General features: G+C 36.2%; 1 protein-coding gene across 2 annotated transcripts in view; it reads left to right on the forward strand.

The window, feature by feature from the left end:
* The window catches only part of LOC128991564 (putative sodium-dependent multivitamin transporter), a 54,116-nt gene extending 30,809 nt beyond the window's left edge, over nt 1-23,307 (forward strand). For both annotated transcript variants that reach the window (XM_054414559.1, XM_054414558.1), the window contains 11 exons: nt 10,448-10,569; nt 13,413-13,634; nt 14,004-14,228; nt 16,177-16,292; nt 18,046-18,150; nt 19,478-19,615; nt 19,939-20,113; nt 20,450-20,674; nt 21,187-21,356; nt 21,609-21,807; nt 22,480-23,307. In XM_054414559.1, coding sequence (XP_054270534.1) covers nt 10,453-10,569; nt 13,413-13,634; nt 14,004-14,228; nt 16,177-16,292; nt 18,046-18,150; nt 19,478-19,615; nt 19,939-20,113; nt 20,450-20,674; nt 21,187-21,356; nt 21,609-21,807; nt 22,480-22,536 — 1,749 coding nt within the window. In that variant the 5' untranslated portion in view covers nt 10,448-10,452 and the 3' untranslated portion in view covers nt 22,537-23,307. The remainder of the gene's footprint in view (nt 1-10,447; nt 10,570-13,412; nt 13,635-14,003; nt 14,229-16,176; nt 16,293-18,045; nt 18,151-19,477; nt 19,616-19,938; nt 20,114-20,449; nt 20,675-21,186; nt 21,357-21,608; nt 21,808-22,479) is intronic.
* Nucleotides 23,308-24,161: the final 854 nt, after the last annotated feature.

Below are 24,161 nucleotides of genomic sequence, written 5' to 3' on the forward strand. Positions count from 1 at the left end.
AAAATACATTCAATGATCTTAAATTTAACACTTCTTAAAATGTAATAAAATGTATACCAATACTCTGAATGCAAAATGTACTCTTGTTGAAATTCTATTAAAATATGGCAATGATTCTGTATTACTGAAATATCAATACCAAACACTGATTAAACCAATATGTAATAATTTGTATAATAATATTCAATTTACTGATATTGTATTTTATTGCAATTGTTCGGTTAAACCTTGACAAGATCAACACAGGAGAATTAATAAAATTGTTGAAAGAATAAGCTTTGTATATTGTAACTGAAATATCTACAAATGTTACAAATCTCAATCATAATCTAAGGTTTTTGCTCTATTGACACTTATATTGATCAAGGGGAGAGTATTGATTGTGATTTATTTGACCTTCTTTTGTTTTCTGAGATACTAATAGCAGAGCCTCGGGAACCTAGGTTTGATTTATTTAATCTATTTTTAGGCTATCAGGCTTCCCAAATTAGTGTATTTATTAACAACTGGCCAGTCGACTTTAATATGCAAAAGGGGCTATTCGTAGTTCTGTGTATAACACATTTTATTGCTCAGTGGCAAAATGGGCCGAATCAACTACTGAGTCGATTGTTTAATTTAGTTAATAAAATGACTTTAATGGCGTTAATGGAAGCCTATCCTTAAAGCCTGTATTGAAACCTACCCTTCAACCGAGACAATGCTTTGAGTTAAAACTGAATTGATACACAATCAAACACTCTCAGAGATCTCTATGTATTTTAGAAGTGATTTTAAATCCAAATATTTAAGTAAGAACAAATTGTAACAGTTTTACATGACAGACAGATGATAATGATATTATGAATTGAATTTAAATATAAAAATTACAATACAAATTTGATTGATGTGGAAGTTTACCCAAATTATTAATCTAGTAATATCTACAAATGCATCACAATATATATTTAAAATAAGTAAATGGCACTAACGTTGAAACAATGTGACTGAATTACGTACTAGGACATGAAACCTGCAAGAAAAATGATCAGACAAATATGAATATGGACAGATTGGCTCGTACTACACAATATAAATACAAATTACACAGAACATTTACTTACATACACAGAAGACAATTTTGACGACACTTAAACATATAATTACGACACTGTACTTGGGGATGACTCTGCGAAAATGGTCAAATTTGACGAATTTTGCCGGTCGACGTCGAACTTAAAGACTCGATTTGTTTGTTCAATTCGTAATTTAGCAAACGCTGTTTCGTGATTCAAATACCAATGCACCCCGGATATCGAACAATTGATTTGGTTGCCGATATTCACGTTACGATTTCCAAAAGTGAGTTTTTGCGAATTGAAAGGAGAATTCAAAGATTTCCGAACATCACGGCTCAACGTCTCGTCCCCAAGTAAGCGACCGTTGGGAAGACATCCACTACGTTAACAAGTTCGTATCACTCCGCGCTCACGTGATTGGCCGTTGTTGGGTCCTTGCTTTTGCGCGTTTTCTGTTTGATTTGAATTTTAATCGGTACAAGATGGAAATTCACTTAGTCTGCAGGTTTGCTGCGGCGGGGGTATATAACCATTGATTTTAATAATGAAGTAGACATCCTATCTGTCAAACCAGCTGTAACCAGTTTACTCGTAAAAAAAGAATAACTGAGTATGTCTCAACTTTGGGCCCTTTTACCTGTGTTAGTTCTGTAGGGAAAGGGGAACTGACTTAATATTTCCCTAACCAATGGTGGCAACCCTCTATAGAAGTTTAATGTCTTCTTTCAGTTTTCCACACTGTGATTTAGACATAAAAGAAGTCATCGTTCACAATAACATATCTTTCAGTTGGTGTTGTTGAAAAATTTGTGTATAAGAAAAGAAATAATATTTTATAGCAGTAAACTCGGTCACTGGCTCATCCAAACCAATTTATTCTAAAACTAAATCAAACATTTGAATGGGACAAACCCAGTTAGGTATCTACAGAGATACATTTAAAATTATGCCTTTTAACACGTTGACTGCGCGCGCCGACTTTACAGGCGCTCCTCAGTGGCGGGTGAAGCCCCGGCGCGCAACCGAATCAGCGAACGCAATTGGCATTCAAATATTTCAGTCTGACGAATCACAAAAGAGCAGTGGTGACTGTGCTGCGTTACCCCGAGAGTGGATGTAGTTCACTGAAACACCCAAAGGTAGCAGCACTGCATGGATCCGTATCTAGTGTCTTTGTAATGTGGGTTGAAGAGAAAAAATCCCCGAAACCGGGACAAAAGCATTGCCGGACAGGATTTTACGTGAAATTTTAGTACCAACCTACACCAAAGTAAAGCTCGCATTCTAAGCTGGCAGGCTGGCAACGATTATAACGTCTCCGTCTAAGGCTAAGCTCACACTGACTCAATATATTTCTGTTGGTCTGGTGCCGACTTTAGTCGGCGCGCGCCACCTGGGAGCGCTGGCGACGCCGACTAAAGTCGGCACGCGCAGTCAACGTGTTAAATACATTTTGCCTGTGAGTGATGTGTAGTAACTTACCCTCGCCACAGCAAACCTGCAGACTAGGTAAGTTTAAATTCTGATTGGATTTGAATTAAAATACTTGCCATAAACAAGTCATATTATTTATTCCATATTAGCAGGTTCAGTTCCAGCCGTCACACTCCTCTGTATGTAAAGTCTCTCTCCACACGGGAGTGAGTGTGTTAAATAACATTAGACCAGTGCTTATGATATATGATTTGGTTAAGGAGTTTATGTTAATCGGTACTTAGGATTGCTGTTACGGGGAAGGAAAAAAGTGTTCTTTGATCAAATGTATATACTTGGATGAAATAAATAAATTTGATCAAAATATATCCTTAAACAAGAAAACTATAACAGTTGTTTTTCTTCTTAAGAATGACATGGCAAATTTTAAATGTAGCTTACAGTTTTTGAAATTTCCTCATAACAATGCTATAATATACAATATTGCTCAACGGATGTGATGGAAATTTGACATTTACATGTTTTGAGGGTAAAAGTTTGAAAAAAAACAACTTTTGAGAAACTTCAAAACTCCATAACACCTCGTTCCCATGACCCATTCTTGGTAGTTTGCAAACTCATCTAGGTTTTTCCAGCTCTATACACATTCATGCAGTATTTAATCAAAATCAGACCAAAATTACTCAAGCTATTGCATTTATTGACACACACACACACATATCCTATACTCTTAACTTGTATGAGCAATATTTGCTTGTACATGTATGCTTGTGTGCTTGTAAAGACATCTTGAAAACGGCCTCGACGATTTCCGTCAAATGTTGTAAATAATTTATTTCTGGCCAAAAAACACAATTGAAGACAGCGACTACTTCAGGAAAATTTGTATTTTGCTACACAACTCATTTGAAAATTAAAAATTTTGACATTGGCCGTAAGGGTTGCCATGTAACTATGTTGGTTGAACAAAATAAAAAGGAATAAATAAATGAGACTTTTAACATGTGCTCATAACAGGCCTTCCAATTTTTCTCTTTCCCTATAGGTAATTTCGCTAAAATAAAGGGAAGTGATGTGAATAATTCTGCACTGTAAATCATATTCTTCTCAGTTTTGTTGATGAAACGTAGCATTTTGTTTTACTTGCGTATAAAACTTATTCATCTTCTCATCTTGGGTTGCAGATGAGTGGAGCGGGTAAAGCAGTTTGTTACATCTGTGGCAAGGATTTTATGAACCAAAAGTACTGTAACCGTCATATAAAACGCATTCACAACGTTCACACTATTGGCGAGCCTGCGGAACCAGCAGAGAAGGTAATTTGTGTTACATGTGGAAAACAGTACAGTCAGAAAAGCTCTCTACAACGGCACAATGACGCTGTTCATAATGTAAACAGCAAGAAATCCTTGCCCAAGTTGAAATGTGATACGTGCGATTATGAAACTATTTTCAAATCTAATTTGCGACGTCATTTAATGAAGACACACCAAAACAAAAATCCGAAAAGACTTAGAAAATTTATATGTTCAATGTGTCCTTCCAATTTTAGTAATCTGAGGTCCCTCAAGTACCATGAAAAAACTAAGCATATGCTCGGGACAAAAAAGTATCCCAAGAGGAAATGTCCGTTGTGTGATTATGTTTCATATGAAATAAGAAAATCAGTAATTTACAAACATTTTGAGACAAAGCACAACATAGTGATGAATTGGCAAACACACAATTTTAACTCTCAGGAGGATTTCAAGCTGTGGAAGAGGAGTGTTGAACAAGAGAATGCTGTGTATTACATGGCAAAATTTCGGTCTGAGAAGGATTTATACTACACTTGTAACAGAAGTGGAAACTTTGTTAGTAAAAGTTCTAATATCAGGAAACTGAAGTCTTCAGGTTCATGTAAAATAAATGGTTTCTGTCCATCCGCTATGTTAGTAAATCAAGAAAGTGACAGTGTTGTTGTTAAATATTTAAATATACATGTGGGTCACGAAAAAGATCCAAAGTACTTGAGAATATCGCTAGGAGGTCTCGGTCGTGGTAAAAAGTACAGACGAGCGATGAGAGAGAGAAGAGAAAGAGAAAAATCAAAAATAAAAGAAACACATGTTGAAGAGAACGCTTTTATAGTTGCAGTAATTGGAGACAATGACATAATCTCAAATGAAGTGGTGATAGAAGAAAATGAAGTGGTGATAGAAGAAGGCATCATTCAAGAAATCAACGGAGAAGCAGATAAAGATAATGTTGCCGCTGAACCTCACAGTTACACCGAAGATCACAATACAACGCTGTATTTAGAAAAAGTAAAGTTGCTCCAGGAGTTTTGTGAATTTGAGGGGTTCTTACAGAATAATTTAACATCAATCGAACAGATTGAATATGTGAGAAGAGAAATAGTCAAGATAGTAACGGATATTAAAGTGTCAAATTCAGCAGTAAATATTAAATAAAAAGGCAATTGTCTGAGATTCAGAATGCTAATATGGAGTTTGGTTTTTGTGTCATCCTTTGTTGCTAATATTTGATGTCTGCCTTAAAACTACAATAAAATAAATAAATAAACTAAAATCTAGGCCTTGTTAAACTAATACTTCATGTTTGTTCTTTTGCTTTTTCATACTCATGGATACTTATTTCCACTTTCTACTTTGTAACACTTGCTTCAATACTTGTGGTTTCATAGATTCTGTATTTGATATTTTATTTTTTATTTGTGGTATCAAAAGCATTCTCTCTTTTTTAAATACATTTTTTATTTACAAGTTTTTCAAATTGTTCACAACATTCATAAGTATTGGTAAATTATATCTAAATATATAAAAGGCAAAGCCCTCACTGACTGACTCACTCACTCACTCACTCACTCACTCATCACTAATTCTCCCACTTCCCATTTACCTAGGAGGCTGAAATTCGGTACACCGATTCTTTGGGCATTAAATAGGAAAACTAAGTAGTTTTTATTCTGATCGGGCTTTCGGGCTCCGCCCCAGTGGCTCTGGAGTTTCCCATGTTAACCTTATGATTTTTCATATTTAAAAGGAATTAATGAATCTTAACAGCTGTTTCAATTAAACAAGTTGGTTCTGTTCTATGATGTTCAATAGCATTAAAGTTAAAAGGATTACCAACAGGGTGCAGCACTATTATTATTTTTTAAATTTATGACTACAGCCAATTTGCAACCAAAAGGTTAGTGAGCGTAGCAAACGAACTTCAACGTGGAAGCGAGTTAGCGTAGCTAACGAGCTAACCTGAAGGCAAGTGAGCGGAGCGAACAAGCTCCAACCTAAAGGTGAGTGAGCGTAGCGAACGAACTTCAACCAGGACGTGACTGAGCCATGCGAACGAGCTCACTTGTGAAGTTAAACGGGGCAAAGCCCGCGGGTACAGCTAGTCTTAGATATAATTTTGTGACTTTCAATCTTTCCTTATTTTTCCTATCCAAAGGTACGGTAATTAAGGTACGGGTCTTGCTTCCGCTAGTTGCACAACATTCACCTGCGTGATGTAAAAACGCTCTTACTACACTTGTAAGGTAAATAGCTATTAATTAATTATTGTATTTTAATAAAAAATATGATACAACTAGCAGAGTACCCGTCCTTCGTACGGGGTTAGCATATAAATATAAAATGCTTATTGCAGTTATACTCAACTAAAGCTTTGTGTTTGCAATTAGAATGGACTCATTTTAATAAAATTTGCTTCTTTAAATTTACGGTTCACTATAGTATTAAACATCTACCATAGCCATGTTCCACTACTTCACCTAAACAATAGAGAAAAATAAATTATTAAAAATTCACAAAATATCAAAAAGCATTCATAAAATTAAAAATATAAACATAATTGTAAACAATCCTACTTTGACAGTTCTTATTGCATATCACAGTTTTTTTGTTGCTGCTTACCTAGTTAAAATTAGCTGTTTTCATAAATGCAACAAAAAAAACTATAGTGCTGCACCCTGTTGGTAAATCTTTTAACCTTTAATGCTTTTGCATATCATAGAACCAACTTTTTTAGTTGAAACAGCTGACTAAATTTTTTAATTCCCTTTGAGTATGAATACTCATAAGGTTAACATGGGAAACTACAGAGCCACTGTGGCGGAGCCCGAAAGGATTTTTGAGATAAGAATATGCCTATATGTTAATCGGGAATGTGAGCTATCATCATGCCAAATTTCAGCCCAATCCGTCCAGTAGTTTATGCGTGAACTTCAAACAAACAAACACACAAACTTTAACATTTATAATATTAGTAAGATAAGATAATTGTAGCAGGTGACCTCAATATTAGTGTTTTAGTATCGGATAGCAGACATAGATTGTTACAACAGATGTTAGAAAGAAAAAGTATGAGGTACCTTGTCGAGTTCGAAGACAGCAATAGATAACTTTTTGATAAAAATATTAAATTATCTAACTTAAATGGTTGAAGGTCTGGTTACTTTCTTATCTGACCATGATGGACAGCTATTAAAAGTAAAATGCCAAAATTCTATGAAAACTGTAAATTTGCCAATTAAAAAAGAGTTACGTAAATTTTCTCTAGAAGACACTAATCTTTTTACACAATTGCTTTCCAATGAATCTTGGTTCGATGTCTATAATTCCAGCGTGGAAACAAAGTATGATGTCTTTTTTTAAATTTTTTCTATCTATTTTGATCAGGCTTTTCCAAAAAAATTTGTTACAAAGAGAAATAAAAAACGTACATGGATAACTAAAGAAGATGAAACAACAGCATATTATTCAACTGACTAAGGAATATTGTAGTAAAAAAAGTATTTGTTTAAAAGATTGTTTACACCAGGAAAATATTACTTATAAAAGAGAATTAAATAAGGCTAAACACAGATATTTCGAAAAAAAATTGGAAATTCCCAGAACATTCAAAAAAATGTCTGGAACATAATCAACTCTGAAGTTGGGGAAATAGTTACAAAATATGGTTGATCATTCAATGAATAAATAATATTTCCCTTACCTTTTTTTCTATTGGATTTATTATTACTACTTTAACTGGTTTCTCTTCTTTTGGATGAACCTTTAAATATTATTAAAATCGTATTGGTGGATTTTTTGTGGTAAATACTTCCGCAATTTCATCATTGTAATACAAATTAAATCTACGCTTTTCTTTTGAGGAAAAATATCTGTGTTTTGAGGCGGTGCGTAAGAACGTAAAATGTAGTAAGAACTTCAAAGGGAGTTTCCTTCATCACTTCAGTCATCATAGCGTACTTGAGTGAAAATTTAAAAACGTACGTTTTCAGGAAAAGCACTTTGCAAATTTTTTCCCCCTTTTTTTCAAAACTTTTATTATTATTTTTATTTCATTAACATTTGAAGTTTCATAAAATGTCCATGGTAACGCAATATTTTTGGTAGTTTTCTTTTTAAAGAGCATCTTTAGTAGAAAAACACAAAATCCTGTCACGACCATAACGGACGTTTAAATGAATATTTAAAATAGTTAATATTATTTTTATAACTATGTTTTGCTATAAACTAGTTTACTTTTATGACCATTATACAATAAAAAGGTCACTGAGCTTTTGGTATATTTGGTCTTTCTAGAAAAAAATAAAACAAACTCAAAAAATAGAAAAAAGCCAATAAAATCTTTTTAAGTTTGTATTACTCCGAAAAAACTTACCTGAGACCCGAAAAATCGTTATGTTTGTATAGAGGTGTGCTTCTTTTGTGTATAAAACATTTAAATATGACGATATTTTAATTTTTGAAATTTTTATGATAGAAATCATAGACGTGATGGTCAGGGACAAGCGGTACGGTCGTGAATTGTCTGGAATAATCTAAATCTTTCCAAACAATCCTTCAATTATACTGTTAGTTAAATAAAAAAACTATGTGTTTCAATTGAACTAAACTGTTCAATTTACAATTATACTAAAGTTATTGTCACGACCAAACACACTATAATCCATAAGGCTGGATTGGTCGTGAAAAAAACCGCGATGGTCGTGAAACTTTGGTCGTGAAATTACGTGTTATTTGGCTCTGTTCTGGCGGTAGCCCTGCACCTCATGTTCGAGGATACAAAGTGGACTTCTAGGTTAATCTAGCAATTGAAATATCTTATAAACAAAAATTAACACCATGTCTACTTCATCGAATGGCTACGTACGGTCATGGACACACCAAAATTACAAAAAACACAATCTTTCCTTTATTAATCTTGTAATTCCTCCTTTCAACTCAAAACGACCGGCACTACAATCCTGACGTACACCCCGAACTAGTCTCTAAAACCAACTGACTCCATCGACGCCAGGCTTGCCACTGTCGTGCTCCAAAGTTGAAAATTTTTCCCAAATGGTCGTGACGCCAAATCGAGGGACAGACTTATTTTGTCATGGTAGTCAGTCTGCAATGACAATAAAATTATAATATGCTCCTTTTTTGTAAGTTTAATAACCATTGATGACATAAAAATATGGCTTTATATATTTCGACATGAATAATTAGTCTAAAAACAGCGTGAAAGTTGGAAAATGTACCCTAGGGACACGTCATGGTCGTGAATTTCGAGACTTTAAAAATACGAAAAAAATACCTAGAACCTATTTAAAACCAAATAAATGTGTGTAACATGTTGCCCCCGTCCCAAAAAATATTAAAACACATAATAATAAACTACAAATCCAGTATCTACGAAGTAAAAGGCCAGGGACATAAAAACGTACGTTTTTAAATTTTCACTCACTTCTGTGCCAATGAAAATCCCTCAATGCATAGTTTAAAAAAAATGGTCGAAGAGTGGGGCCTTCAATTAATTTTAATGAGTACCTAGGTTTGCTGCTACAAGGAAGGTATTGAGGTGAGTTTTTATTGAAATGTTGATAGCTTAGTATGAAATAAACAAAATTGCCAAATTTGATTAAAATGCATCTATAAATAAGTAAACTACAACAGCTTAATAATTCTCCGTAAGAATAACATGGGCATTTTGAATTTAACGTTTTTTTTTAATTATCTCCGCAATCGTTAGGTATACAACAACACTTCAGTATACAACTTTTTTTTTTAAGCTCTACGAAATGGTCTGGAAAGAAGTTATAAAATTTTATGTTTTAAGAGTCAAAAATGGGAAAAACCCTATTTTTACCCCATAACCCCATATTGATTTTTAGATTCAATATAAAATAACTAAAAAAAACCAACAAAGATACGAACTTCAACATTTTTAAAGATCATAGCTTTATGAGTAAATTGACGTTCAATGCAATGTTCTACCTAGAATAGTTCTCGAGTTATAGGCGTTTTAGTAAACAGTGCCCCCCGCCATATTGCCCTCCTCCCCCATGGGATGTCAACCACGCTGGGGGGCGACAACATGCGTTTTCGTGATCACTATAGTGCCTATAACAACAATCAGAAATAAAATTGTGTCAGCCTTTCCATGCATACTCAAGCCCCTTCAGATCCTGGACTAATTATTTGTGTTGTTTAAAATACAATTTAAATATTTGTAGCTGTTTCATTAAAAAGTATTGAAAAATTATCCATATGGCCATAATTTTAACAAACCTGGGGAGGGAACTTTAAAGGTCACTGGGTCAGAGCCCCAAAGGGGATTTACGTTGTTTTTCATTTGATGGCTCATTTAAAGACCAAGACCTTTATTTAGACACCTCTACCAAGCTTCTACACTCAACCGTTCTCTCAAATTAGCCGAGACAAAGTTTCCAATTAAATAAATAGATTCCTCCATATTAACCTTATGGGAGAAAACCCAAATTTGACGAGGATCCTGCCCAAACTAATAAAGATTTCAAAAAATGAAAACCACTTTGCAAAAGTACAAATCAGGGCAATTTTTTTGCTACTTGATTGTCTAAATCGGACTAAAAATGTGGGAGGAGTTCTGTTCACAAAAATCTGCCAGTGTATTATATATATATAGATGGCTTTTTGCAGGTATTATGGAGCCTAAGACACTGGGTTGGGCAGATTATGTTGTCTTGGCCATTACTCTGTCCGTGTCTGCCTCTATTGGGATCTATTTTAGACTGACGGGTGGCCGGCAAAAAACAAACAAGGTAAAGAATAATACACTTATTGGACAAAACAAAGTCAAGTCCTCAGTATCAGATTTAAAAAATGTCATGCAAAATCTTTGTTAATAAAAGGCTTTTTATTACATTAAAAAATCTGATTCTTGTACCACGGATTTATTTTATTGATAGTTTTTTATAAACTATATTCCAACCAGTGGCTTGTAGGGGCAATAGCCCCTATATTCTAGTCATTATTTTCTACAAATTATCCAAAGAAAAGCAGACCCATGTTAAGAGTACTTCTTGATCAGCCTATGATGAAAAAAATCTTGAATGGCGTATAAGTAGGGATCAGATATTTTCTGATCTGCATATTCATTCATGACATAAAGAGATCTCCATATTCATTGTCAAAATCCTTTTTCTTTAGTTTGCTAATGATATAAAACTTTTGGAATTTTCATCCCTCTATGCAGGTACCTAGTCGTTAATGATGTTCTCAGCTAAGTTTTGTCCTAAGTCTAAAGATAATATGATGTTAATTCCACCAAGAATAAGTTGGTGAGAGAGGTCATGCACAAAGAGGGTGTCCACAGGGTGGCGTCTTCTCACCTAATCTGTGGAACCTGGTGGTCGACAATCTCCTGTGCGAGCTCAATGCAAGAAGACCATAAAGGTACCATTTACAAGGAAGAGAAATGTTGATATCGCTAGAGTACAAACTTTCTTTGGTAATCAGATCCAGGTTAAGAGGGAGTTCAAGTACCTAGGAATAAGGCTGGACGACAAGCTCACCTGGAACAGCCATTTGGCACATATAACGCAGCGCTCTCAGACCACACTTATGATGCTGAGACAAGCTGTTGGGAAGACCTGGGGTCTAAGCCCACAAATGACTAACTGGCTATACACTAGGGTTGCAAGACCGATGTCGATGGTGTATGGCTCGGTGGTCTGGTGGACCAAGGTAATGCAAACTACCGCTGTAAAGAGACTAGAAAAGATCCAGCGAGTGGCATGCCTTAGCACTACAGGAGCCATGAGAGGCACTCCAACTGCAGTCCTGGAAGTATTGCTAAGCCTGCCACCTCTCGGCATTATTATGAAAGGAGAGGCAAGGATGGCAGCCTACAGAATGGCTTGCAGTGGCAACTGGAAGTATAATGCCTCCAGTGAGCACAAAAGAATTGTGGACAAGGTGTAGATGAACACCTTGGAAATGCTACCAGACAGGATGGTGAAGATCACAGATCTAGAAAAACGAAGTTGACAGGTATGCCTGGGACAAGAGTGAACCTGAATACATGAAAAGGGGGATCACTTGGTATACGAATGGCTCAAAAAAGCCAACGGGCACGGGGGCTGGAATATATAGAGTCAGGCCCAAGTCTCAGTTTTGCGTAAGCCTCGGAAGAATGGCTACAGTATTCCAGGCAGAAGTTGTTGCCCTGTCTGAGTGTGCAAGAGTGTGTTTGAAGCGTGGTCTTACAGGCCACACTGTAGGCCTATACATGAACTCGTACAGCAAAGCAGCACTATTGGCACTTGACAGTTTTGACTTTACCTCCAAGGCTGTATGGGACTGTCATCAGGCCATGAAAGCCCTGGGAATGAGCAACAGGATCATCCTTAGTTGGGTTCCAGGGCACAAAGGGGTTTTGCTGGCAATGAGGGAGCTGACAAGTGGGCAAACAAAGGAGCTGAAAGCCCGCTCATGGGTCCAGAGCCGACGTGTGGCATTACTTACAGCACAGTGTTATGTAATATGATTTCTATTGTACTGTCAAATATTTCTTCAGCTGTTTTATTTAAGACTATTTTTGTTTGTATGTAATGTTTACAGTTTTGTATTAATTCTCTCATTTCAAATGTAGCTGATTTAAGTTGAATAAAACCATATAAATTTGGTTTCTAAACATTTCTTTTCATAACAATTTATTCAACTTAATCTTTTAATTATATTATTACAAGTTCTTCTATACAAGTTCTATTCTATCTTTTCTATTCAAGTTTATTCCATGAATTCTAAATGGATAAATTCTTCAAGCCGGAGTGCCTATCTTTGGACACTAATGACCCAAGATTATCCCAAGATTATTTATTATGTCCATTCTGATTGTCAGTGGAAACATTGGAAAACCACTTTCAAGAATTTCATGGAAGAAATATGTGCTGCAGAAGATGACCAACTAAAACTTCTAACTAATTTTGTGGACTACAACATATATGAAATAATCTCAGAGGCTGATTCTTATACCGAGGCTATATCTTTTCTTGACAAACTTTTTATAAAGCCTACTAATGAGGTATATTCACGTAATCAGCTGGCAACAAGAATACAGGAATCTGGAGAAAATCATTACGATTTTTATTAGCAGTGGTTCAATAGTTTAAAGTTGCATGCTTTACTAAGTTCTTTGAGTTTTCGAAGATACTGACATCTCCCTTGGAGTATCAGCAGAGATTTAAATGTACAGAACTCTTTTCTTCGTCCATTAACTTTATGTATTTTACACATGTTTTTTGTACTTGTCCAGGAGTATCTGTTAGGAGGCCAGGACCAAGGTATGTTACAAGTGGCCTTCTCTCTGATGGCCAGTTTCATGTCCTCAATTTCCTTACTGGGAGTATCAGCAGAGATTTAAATGTACAGAACTCTTTTCTTCATCCATTAACTTAACATATTTTACACATGTTTCTTGTACTTGTCCAGGAGTATCTGTTAGGAGGCGAGGACCAAGGTATGTTACAAGTGGCCTTCTCTCTGATGGCCAGTTTCATGTCCTCAATTTCCTTACTGGGAGTATCAGCAGAGATTTAAATGTACTGAACTCATTTCTTCATCCATTAACTTAATTTTACACATGTTTCTTGTACTTGTCCAGGAGTATCTGTTAGGAGGCCAGGACCAAGGTATGTTACCAGTGGCCTTCTCTTTGATGGCTAGTTTCATGTCTTCCATCTCCCTGTTAGGAGTGTCAGCAGAAATCTACATGTACAGCACTCTCTTCTTTATCATCAACTTTGCCTACCTCCTGTGGACTCCAGTAGCCGCCTACCTCTACCTCCCAGTCTTCTATAAGCTGCAAGCCACCTCCGCTTATGAGGTATGACTTGTTTTTGTTTGGTTTGTGTTTTATTTTATTTACCAAATCCAGAAATATTAGATATGGTCCTTTATCGTGATCATTTTAATTGTTTCGGTAGTCGAGTGGAGTGGTTTCAGTACTTGATGGTTTGATACTAAGCAATTGTTACCAGACATAGAAGCCAATTGTCATTGGGCCATCAAATGATGCTAAGAAAAGTTCAACGTTGGATGGAAACCTAGACCAGATTCTTGACATTTCCATTGCAAAATTGTAAAAAATGCTAATAGTGTAGTAAACCACACAAAATTAAATCAACAAAATATATCTAGTTCGCTACAGGTAGTGCAATCAATAGTAAAAATGAGTTTGATTGCTGTTTTGCAGTACTTGTACCTGAGGTTTGGCAGCAAGGCTCGTACCTGTGCCTCGCTCATGTACTCACTACAGATGGTACTGTACATGGGTATTGTGGTGTATGCTCCAGCCATTGCATTAGAAGCGCTCACTGGACTCAATCAGAACATCTCCATCGTACTGGTGGGAGCTGTGTGTATGTTCTACTGCACACTGGGAGGAATGAAGGCTGTCATATGGACAGATGTATTTCAGGTACGGTTTTAGATTTGTTAAAAAACATTTGACTTAAAAATACCCACATACAGAATAACATTTTTACTTTTAGACTGCTAAATAATAAAAACAGCTGATTTAAGTAATAGAAATATAATAATGTCAACACTAGCTTGCTGAGTGGACAAATGGAGAACTGATTGAGAGCTATTGAAAACTGAAAGAAAATTTGGAGCTAGAGAAAATTGGCTTATAGTTTTCCCTGGTTCTAAATTAGAGTGTGAGAATTAATTATATAGTTTACTAGCTGTAACCCGCGGGCTTTGCCCCGTTTAACTTCTTAATTTTCAAGATTATCTCGTTCGCATGGCTCAATCACGTCCTGGTTGAAGTTTGTTCGCTACGCTCACTCACCTTTAGGTTGGAGCTCGTTCGCTACGCTCACTCACCTTTAGGTTGGAGCTTGTTCGCTACGCTCACTCACCTTTAGTTTGAGCTCGTTCGCTGCGCTCACTTGCCTTCAGGTTAGCTCGTTCGCTACGCTAACTCGCCTCCAGGTTGAAGTTCGTTCGCTACGCTCACTCACCTTTTGGTTGCAAATTAGCTGTTGTCATAAATGTAAAAGAAATAATAGTGCTGCACCCTGTTAGTAATTTTTGTAACTTTAATGCTATTGAACATCACAGAACAGAACCAACTTGTTTAATTGAAACAGCTGTTAAGATTCAATAATTTCATTTCTCATAAGGTTAACATGGGAAACTCCAGAGCCACTGGGGCGGAGCCCGAAAGGATTTTTGAAATAAGAATATGCCTATATGTTAATCGGGAATGTGAGCTATCATCATGCCAAATTTCAGCCCAATCCGACCAGTATTTTTCGCGTTCACTTGTCACAAACATACATCCATACATCCATACATCTAAACTTTCTCATTTATAATATTAGTAGGATATCCGCTGTCATCAAATGTAGCTACTACTTTCTGTACGAGCGATGAACAGTCAATCTGACATAAATCACTTGACAATGAAATCTGCAAAAAATGAAATTTGTGTTTGCCAGCTGGCTTACAATAGGAAAATATTTTTTTCCTACAGTTACCTAACAATGTACATGTTCTCTCACTAATTTGAGAAAGCAAAGTGGCCAATTCGCTCATCAGCGAGACAATGTTAACATTGTCTCACTCTAAATTACTTTGTCTCACTCACTCCAGATTTGCAACGTGAAGGCACGAAATAGTGAGCACGTAACATGCAGACGAGGTCTCATGCGCGCGAAATACGTTGGCAGCACTGGTTGTAAATCAGCTGGTCAGCTGGTTGTACTGTTGTATCATTAAATGTAATATTAAAAGTTCACTTCTGTGTACAAAATATTTCTTTACCAATTTATTTGTTTTATGGTAACTGTAGGAAAAATATAATGTGCAACTCGAGTGCAAAGTGCAATTGCCTCACTCGAGAAATTATTCCTCATTCGCCTACGGCTCGTGAGTAAGTATTTCTCTCGAGTGAGTCAATTGCTCCCTTTGCTCACTAGTTGCACAAATAACTATTATATACAGTAGAACCTCTTTAATCCGCACCCCCGTAGTCCGAACGTCCACTAAGCCGAACGCCTCATTGCTGTACTTTATACACAGTACAGTAGTTCTTTATTGTATACTGTATTTTTTTATATACACAACGTAATTGTTTCTTTTAATGTACAGTACTGTTTATTCACTATGTTTACTACTGTATTAAATAAACACTGTATTTTACTTTATAAAGCATTTTTCACTTTTCCCGAAACAATTACGATCCATTTTAGCTATTGTTATGCAAGAACAACAATATGTTCTGTAATCCAAACTATTCACTACTCCGAACAACCCCCAGTCCCAATTAGTTCGGATTAAAGAAGTTCTACTGTATGTGTTTTCAGCATTGCCATACTTGTGAAACTGAACTGATGATTATTGATGTGATAATGTTTCAGTCGCTGCTAATGTTCGCAGCAGTGATCAGCATAATCTTCACAGCAGCAAAGCAGAAAGGAGGTCTCAGTCAGATATGGGAGATTGCTGAGAAGGGAGACCGAATACAGTTTTTCAAGTAAGCATCAGCGCCCAAATTTTTTTTGTTCTTTTAAGTTTTTGTTTTTTATGAGAAATGTTTGTTGCTTATTAGATTAGTTTATATCAGCTGATTATAATAACATAATAATATGGTATAGAGAAGAAATAGAAATTCAGAGCAGACTCACAGCAGCAGAAAGATCATACTGGAGTTTAATAAAATTATTCAAAAGCAAACTGCTATCAAAAACCACTAAAATAAGAATGTATAAAACTATAGTGCAACCTGTATTGCTATACGGGTCAGAAACTTGGTCTTTTACCAAAAAATCCCAGAAGCGACTTATTACTTTTGAAAACAAAATTTTGAGAAGAATTTTTGGACCAGTAAAAGAAGGAAATGCATGGAGGATAAGGAAAAATAGAGAGTTAAAAGAATTATATGGTGAACCAGATATTGTGGGAATAGTTAAGAGTAGGAGGTTGAGATGGATGGGCCATATTAACCGTAGAAGTGAGAGAGAGATGGTAAAGATGGTACTCAGAGGTATACCAGAAGGAAGGAGACCATTAGGTAGACTAAGAATGCGATGGGTTGATGAGGTGACGAAGGACTTGAGAGGAATGGGAGCAGACTTGGAGCTGGCAGAGGATAGAAGAGATTGGAGGCACATGGTTGGCGAGGCCAAAAACCACCTAGGTTTCCAATGGCCACAGGAGTAAGTAAGTAAGAAATAATATGGTTTAAATACCTGATTCTGGCCAACTAGTTTCGACCTGCTAAGAGGTAATCTTGTTTCATATCAGCATAATAATTACAGCAGCGTTAATGAAAACTTGGAAATTGTACATAGGTTACGAGATAATTTAAAATTAACACCCTGGAAGAATTCGAGATATATAGAGCCTTCAAATCTAAAATCAGATAAGGATAATGTTTTTAACGACCAACTTTATTTTAATTCAAACATTACCTACAACACCGCAATAGAAATACTGGTGAGGGGAGGGGAGGGCAGAGACAATGTATCCTAAATTCCTACAGTCTAGACTCAACTTCCGCATTACCAACACCGGTCCGCTCTTCGTTTTAATTTTTCATTTTTTGTTTGTGTATGTGTGTAAAAAATTTTTAATCCTGATGACCTTCATACGAAGTCATCATCCTTGTACGCACCTGATGATGACCTCCTAGGTTGAAACTAGTTGTGGAATACAACAATTGGATTGCCAGGATCAGAAACCCCTATCATTAGTTATTCTTTGCAATCCGGAGTTTTCCCATACGACAATGATTATATTTATAATAGTTAAAATCAAGCAGAGGTAACTGGATGAACTGTAAATTTTAAAAACCTTCACTCTGAAATTCGTTTGTTGCTCAAATAATCAGGAAAGTTATTGAAATGATCAGGGTACATCCAGGGTGTTCAATATCTTACCAACCTCCGAAGAAGTCTGAAGATGAAATATTGGTGTTGTGGTATACATATACGCCTGTGAACTTGTGGATTTCCACAGGTGAGCTAATTGAACTCAATACCTTAGACTGGTGAGTTGGTGGCTCAGTCTGTAGTGTAATGACTACTAATCCAAGATAGCAAAGTCATGGGCTTACATCTCAACGCCTACATAAATACATAGTTAATTCTTGTACCTTAGCAGCTCACCCCTTGATACGTTCAGCACACAAGTCCCATGTGGTCAGGCAAATCCAAGATACTACATAGATAAAATAATTGTTTTTGTAAGATAGTCTAGAGTCCAGTCTAACGTAGCCGATGTTTCAGCATCAACCCAGACCCTACCGTGAGGCTCACGTACTTCTCTCTGCTGATTGGCGGAGGCTTCACCTTCTTGTCTCTCTACGCTGTCAATCAGACGCAAGTACAGAGGTGAGTCAAGTACTGAAAAGAAGACATTAGATGGATATTTGTAGCAAGTATTTTTGTTAATAACAATCAGTTATTTCATTGTATATAATTATAGAGGAGTTGAACTTTAAAATATAAACAAATCACTTTGAAGTTGATTTAAAAATAAATTTTGCATTTGCTCATGCAAGAGGGGACCTAGCCATATTATTTGACCAGAGATTACAAGAATGCTGATAGATATGTATCCCAATATACATCCTGATGTATATTGGGAACTTCCAAAACCACATTAATCTTGCATCTGTATCTGATATTCCATTCTCTGGCATCAAGCTAAAGAGACTATTAAGACTGGCCAAAGTCAAAAGAATGGATACACAACTAACTTATCCAAGAAAATATTAACAGTCAGTTGATAACCTTTGACTATTGATACAACTAGACAACCCATCTCCATGTTAAAAGTTGTTGCCAGCTTTTTTATCAAAATTGTCGTAGTTGATATGAGCCACCAACAGATTGTGTTGATCTAAATTATTATTTTCTATCCAATACACAAACCTTTTTTTTTACCAAGTCAAACTAATGAATTATGTGAGCTATAGAACTTTTATGACCGATCAACTTGGTCTGAAACAAAAAATAAGATGTAAATAGGATGTTAAACATTAGCTAGATTCTCTGACTGGCTCACAGATTTATGTTCAATCAGAAATTGACGACAGCTCCATATAGATGCTATGTTTACTTCAGTTTCCAATAGTCAATGATATTACACAAATACAAAAACACAATTTATTTTATATGTAGCCCCACAAGGGTGTTTCTGCAGAAGGAGTAGAATGTTAGTAAAAAAAACTTTGAATCAATTGTTCACCTGTTCTATAATATTCTATAATGACTATTTAGAGGTTACTCCAAAAATCTGGCAGAGCAGAAATCCTGTTGACAAATTTGCAAATTAGTTGACAAAATGGGGGGGGGGGGGCAATTGAAGTACAGCTAAAAAGAAGAAAATAGAAATGGGTAGGGCACACCTTGCGGAATGGAAATGGAGACGTAGCAAAGGAGGCATTGGAGTGGAACCCCCCTGGAAGCAGGAGAGTGGGAAGACCCAGAAACACTTGGAAGAGGACGTTGGTTGAAGAGTTGAAGGATAAAGGAAAAACCTGGGAAGGGATCAAGAGGGAAGCAACCAACAGGGTCCGGTGAAGAGGAACAGTCGAGGCCCTATGCTCCAGGAGGAGTCAACAGGATTAAGATAAGATAGTTGACAAAATAGAATCCACTGTACTGACTAATGTATTTTTTACCTCGTTATATATTTGCTTGCTTCTCACTTCAGATACATGACCATGAAGGACTACAAGACGGCAGTGAGGTCCCTGTGGATCTCTACTCCAATACTCATCCTGTTGTCCGGATGCACTGCATTCTCTGGCCTGGCCATATACTCAAAGTACTACAACTGTGATCCTGTACTGTAAGTGGACGATCTTGCTTAGCTTCTGTTCTGTAAGGATTTATAACATATTATCAAGAATAATCAAAAGATTGCTGGTTTTATCCTAAGCATAAGAAATTAGACAATAATCGTTAATAGTAATTTTGAATTACACGAACATTAAGTCAGTAAGTTGGCAAAAGCATTAAAAAAGAAGATAATGCATATTATGTACAGTTCAAAAACATCTTTCAGCTTTCTTCTTAAATCAGTTATATTATTAAACCAGAGAAGGGTCTCCTTCGAGAAAAACTGTTATTTGGAAAGTGCACAACAGTAAAGCATGCAAACTTTTTTTGCAGTTCAGGCCGCATCAGTAGCAGGGATCAGCTGATGCCGCTGTTTGTTGTGGAGACTATGGGAGATGTGACGGGACTGTCTGGTCTATTTGTGGCTGGTATCTTCTCTGCAGCTCTCAGCACAGTGTCTGCATGTCTCAACTCTTTGGCAGCCGTCACTCTAGAGGACTATATCAAGGTGAGTGGGTTATTTTTAATTTTTAACAGTCCAATTCAGGTTTTTATGCGACCTTCTTTAACTTTTTAAATACATTGCATTTATCTTTTAACAAAAAAAGTACAAGTGTGTTAAGTGTGGATAATATTCAGGTGAGAATACGGAATATCACAATGTTTTGAAGTGTTTTCAATTTCATTTCACGGGATAATCTCTTGCATGTAAAGAGTTAAATATCAGATTTGAGGATTGATTCCTAAAACTCAAATTTTGAATTCATCTTAATGTTGGGTTTCGACACATCACTAAAAGGAACAATTCTACTTCTGCTGCTGTCTCATGTCAGGTATGTTCCAGCCTCTCTACTTGTTGTGGTCAGGCCAAGAAGTACCAGCAGCCTATAGCGCTCAGTTGTCCAAGATGTTGGCTCTCACCTACGGAGTGATATGCATAGCAGTCGCGTTCCTCTCTCGTCTGCTGGGCGGAGTGCTGCAAGCATCCTTGTCCATCTTTGGCATGGTGGGAGGACCACTTCTGGCAATCTTCACACTCGGCATGTTCTGTCCTTGTGCTAATGAACCGGTAAGTGTTCTTGAGAGCAATGTTTGCAATCTTATGCAGTGTTGGTCTTTAGTATGCCCAAAGACTTTTCATGCTTTCACAAACCAGGTATAATTGACCTAAACACATGTTATTGATGTGAAGTTATCGTTGTAGTTTCAACAAGAAATTTGAAAGGTTGAATCCAATTTGAACAAGTTGATGAGAAATTTTGGTGGACTGGTTGGCAGCAAATGGCAGGTGCTGATGTCCATTGTCCACTCCGTTCTTCATTTCGGATGTGAGACACAAGCAGAGGTCCTCTGAAAGAAACAATTCAGAGGAATGATGGCAGCGGTATGAATAGAGGAATGGGACTCTTCAGATTGCTTCGATGTACTGCAATGTCAAAACCAGCTGAGTTTCTCGTTAGGAGTTAGATTCACACTAGAGCAAATTACACATGGACCCTGACAGTGCATGATGCATTCCAAAATTGTAAACTCATTTATGTTCTACTCACCTCATAATCTACTGTGTCTCTGATGTTGCAGGGTGCAGTCCTAGGTCTACTGGTAGGTTTAGTCTCTTCTCTACTCTTAGGGTTTGGAGGTCCGAAGCCTCCTCTACATACACTACCTCTCAGCACTGCTGGGTGTTCTACTAACCTCACCATCTACGCTGCATCTCCCGTGTTAGCTGCCACAGTCACCCCCACAAGCCAGTAAGTTTAATCTTTATCTCTTTTAATCACCAAAGGCCATGCGGTTGATTAAGAGTTTGTTTCAAGAGAGGGAAATTTGAGTCCAGGGGCTAGTCAAATTTATAACCTAAATTAAAAGAAACAAATTGCCAATATTGGGTCAAACCTCATAGGACAATTTGGTGATGCCACCTACTCTAATACCCCAATGAATAAAATCAGTTGAGTATTTATTTTTACATCCACACTTACCATGATTTTTCAATGTTTTAGGCCAACGGAATACTTCTACCTGTACCGAGTGAGCTACTTGTACTACATTGTGATAAGTTTTGGTGTTGCAATGGTGGTAGGACTGGTAGTCAGCTGGTTAGCCTCAGCCTGTGGAAGACCCCCTGGGGAATTGAACCCTGATCTTTTTGTACCTCCTGTCGCAAAATACCTCAGACGCAAAAAACTTGAAAAAGACATGGTAAGGCTCCTTGAGAATTTTTCTGTTGTTTTAATGTGTTAAATTGTTAAAGTTTGGTCAATATTTTATACTAACAAGCAGCGCTCGATTGGTGAAAAATGAGGCGCGGAACTGTAACCTATTTATTGTGATTTGTACCTGATATGTACCTTTTAATGCTAATATTTTTATCTTCCCGATAGAGAGGTACTGGAACTCCGTTTCACCGCATTCCCCCACAAATCGAGTACTGCTAACAAGTGTATTCAAGACAATACTGTTATTGCTTCAAGTTAAAACGTATCAAAAATCTTCTGGCAGTCACGACGAAATCAAGGTCATTTTCCATTATCTTGGTGAAAAGTCAATGTTGCTATTATCAAACTTTATAGGGGGCAAGCTGGTCTAGTGGTAGAGCACAGGACTTGGTCCCCAAGGTCCCAAGCTCAAATCTAGCCATTCCATTCAATAATGTTCTCAGTGATAATGCCCCTACTCTCTAGCACTAGCTTGAAGTCATGTGTACAACACTTTTGTGCTAGAGCCTACTGTAAGATGAATATGGGCTAATAAAAAAGTAAAAGATGTACATGATTTTGGTAAACATTATATGCGGAGTGTAAAAATTGTTAATAAAACATTCCCTTTTACCCCTACCTTAACACTATGTTTTCAAAAGTGTTATTTTTTCAGAAATCAAACAGAGAAGAGAAGAAGGAAGCAGAATATACATTCTCTGTGCATTTATGATCACATGATTCACCTGTTCATCAAGTCATTCTAAGATGTCTTCCATTTCTTTAGTTATACGACATGGTTGTGGTAGGGGGATTGTAGGATGAGAGAATTACAAAAGTTCAGAGTATGTGATTTATACTCCATTTGCTCAGAGTGCGGCTGGAGCTCTGCCCTACGTCCATGAGTGTGAGTAAGGCCGTACTTTGTATTTCTATCCTGTAACAGTTTTACTAATCTATGATCTAAAAAATTGTTCCGAACATAAGGGCTATTGATATTGGTTCTGGTATTACCGTAACTCATGTGCAATTAGTGGCAGTGTTGTGGTAATGGAATGAATTTAGTAATTTATTTTATTTTAATAATGACACAGTTGAAATGAAAGTTGTTGATTGACCTGAAGTTGATTGAATGGGTAATTTAATTTGCAATATTGATGAAATTGTGTGATTGTGGCTCAATTGAAACGAGAAATTAGATAAGGTAATTTATGAATTTCCCATTGAACATGTAAAGTTTATTTGTACAAATGCATTTTTAAACTATTGGTCTTAGGTTATTGAGCTGAATACTGTTAATTTTAGTTAAATGTATTTATAGAAATGTAACTGTGTAATTCTTAGGTTATGTAAACTATTTTTAAGGAGTAGGTTTTTGTGTTATTGTTGTTACACAAATGTACTTAAATGAACAAAGGAACTTTAGTATTTTATTCACAACAACATGAAAGGGCATCTATGCACAAGTATTTTATAGGCTAACATTGTAAATTTTTTTATTTTGTTATCAATGCATTTGAGTTTATAATAAATATATATTTTCGTACATCTCGTTATGAATTATAATCCATGCCTTTCCCTTATCACACAGATAAATTACTCGTATTACGATTACTTTTATACATAGAGTGGAGAAAACATTATTTTTGTTAACATTTTTTAGTTTTGAGTGAAAATATCCATTTTGGTTCCCCCTGAAACCGAAAAGATGGTTTTCAAAGGGACGTCTGTGTGTGGATGTGTACAGGAATTTTGACTAAACCTGTCCGAGTTTTATGAAACTTGGCTTATGAGTTGAGTACTAATGCATAATATATCCAGGCTATTATAATTATTTTAAATTTTAATTTTGTATGGTGATTTTTCCCAAAAGAACCCTTAAAAAATAAAAAGTTCAATTTTTATAAAAAAGGCTAGAAAGATTTTGATTAAAATTTAGTATGTTATGGTAATTTGAACTCTAAACAGAATGGTACACACCCCATTTTGGTGCAAAAGTTATTGCAATTTTGTGATTTTCCCCATAAAAACCCATGTTACTCCCTCTGGTTGCCGATTATAAAGTTTTTCCTATTACAACTAATTAGAAAGATGTTCAATTTTAACATCAGACTAATGGGAGAAAGAATGCGTTAGTTCGCTGATACAGGTTTTTGTTTTGCATATTCACTTATTCCCAACCACTCTTTATACTAACTAAAAACTTTCCCCTAATATCACCTAAACAAGTGAAAATTTTACAAGAATTTTGCAACATAATATTCAAAGATTTTCAAACTAGTGAGTGTTATTGCAAATAAACAAGATCATGTAAAATTCTTCAGGAAATGCAGACTTTCTTGTTAAAAAAACAAAAGA

Source organism: Macrosteles quadrilineatus, unplaced genomic scaffold (genome assembly GCF_028750875.1).
Source record: "Macrosteles quadrilineatus isolate MER2022 unplaced genomic scaffold, UCM_ALF_1.0 Scaffold_4__1_contigs__length_99947679, whole genome shotgun sequence".
NCBI classification, from domain to species: domain Eukaryota; kingdom Metazoa; phylum Arthropoda; class Insecta; order Hemiptera; family Cicadellidae; genus Macrosteles; species Macrosteles quadrilineatus.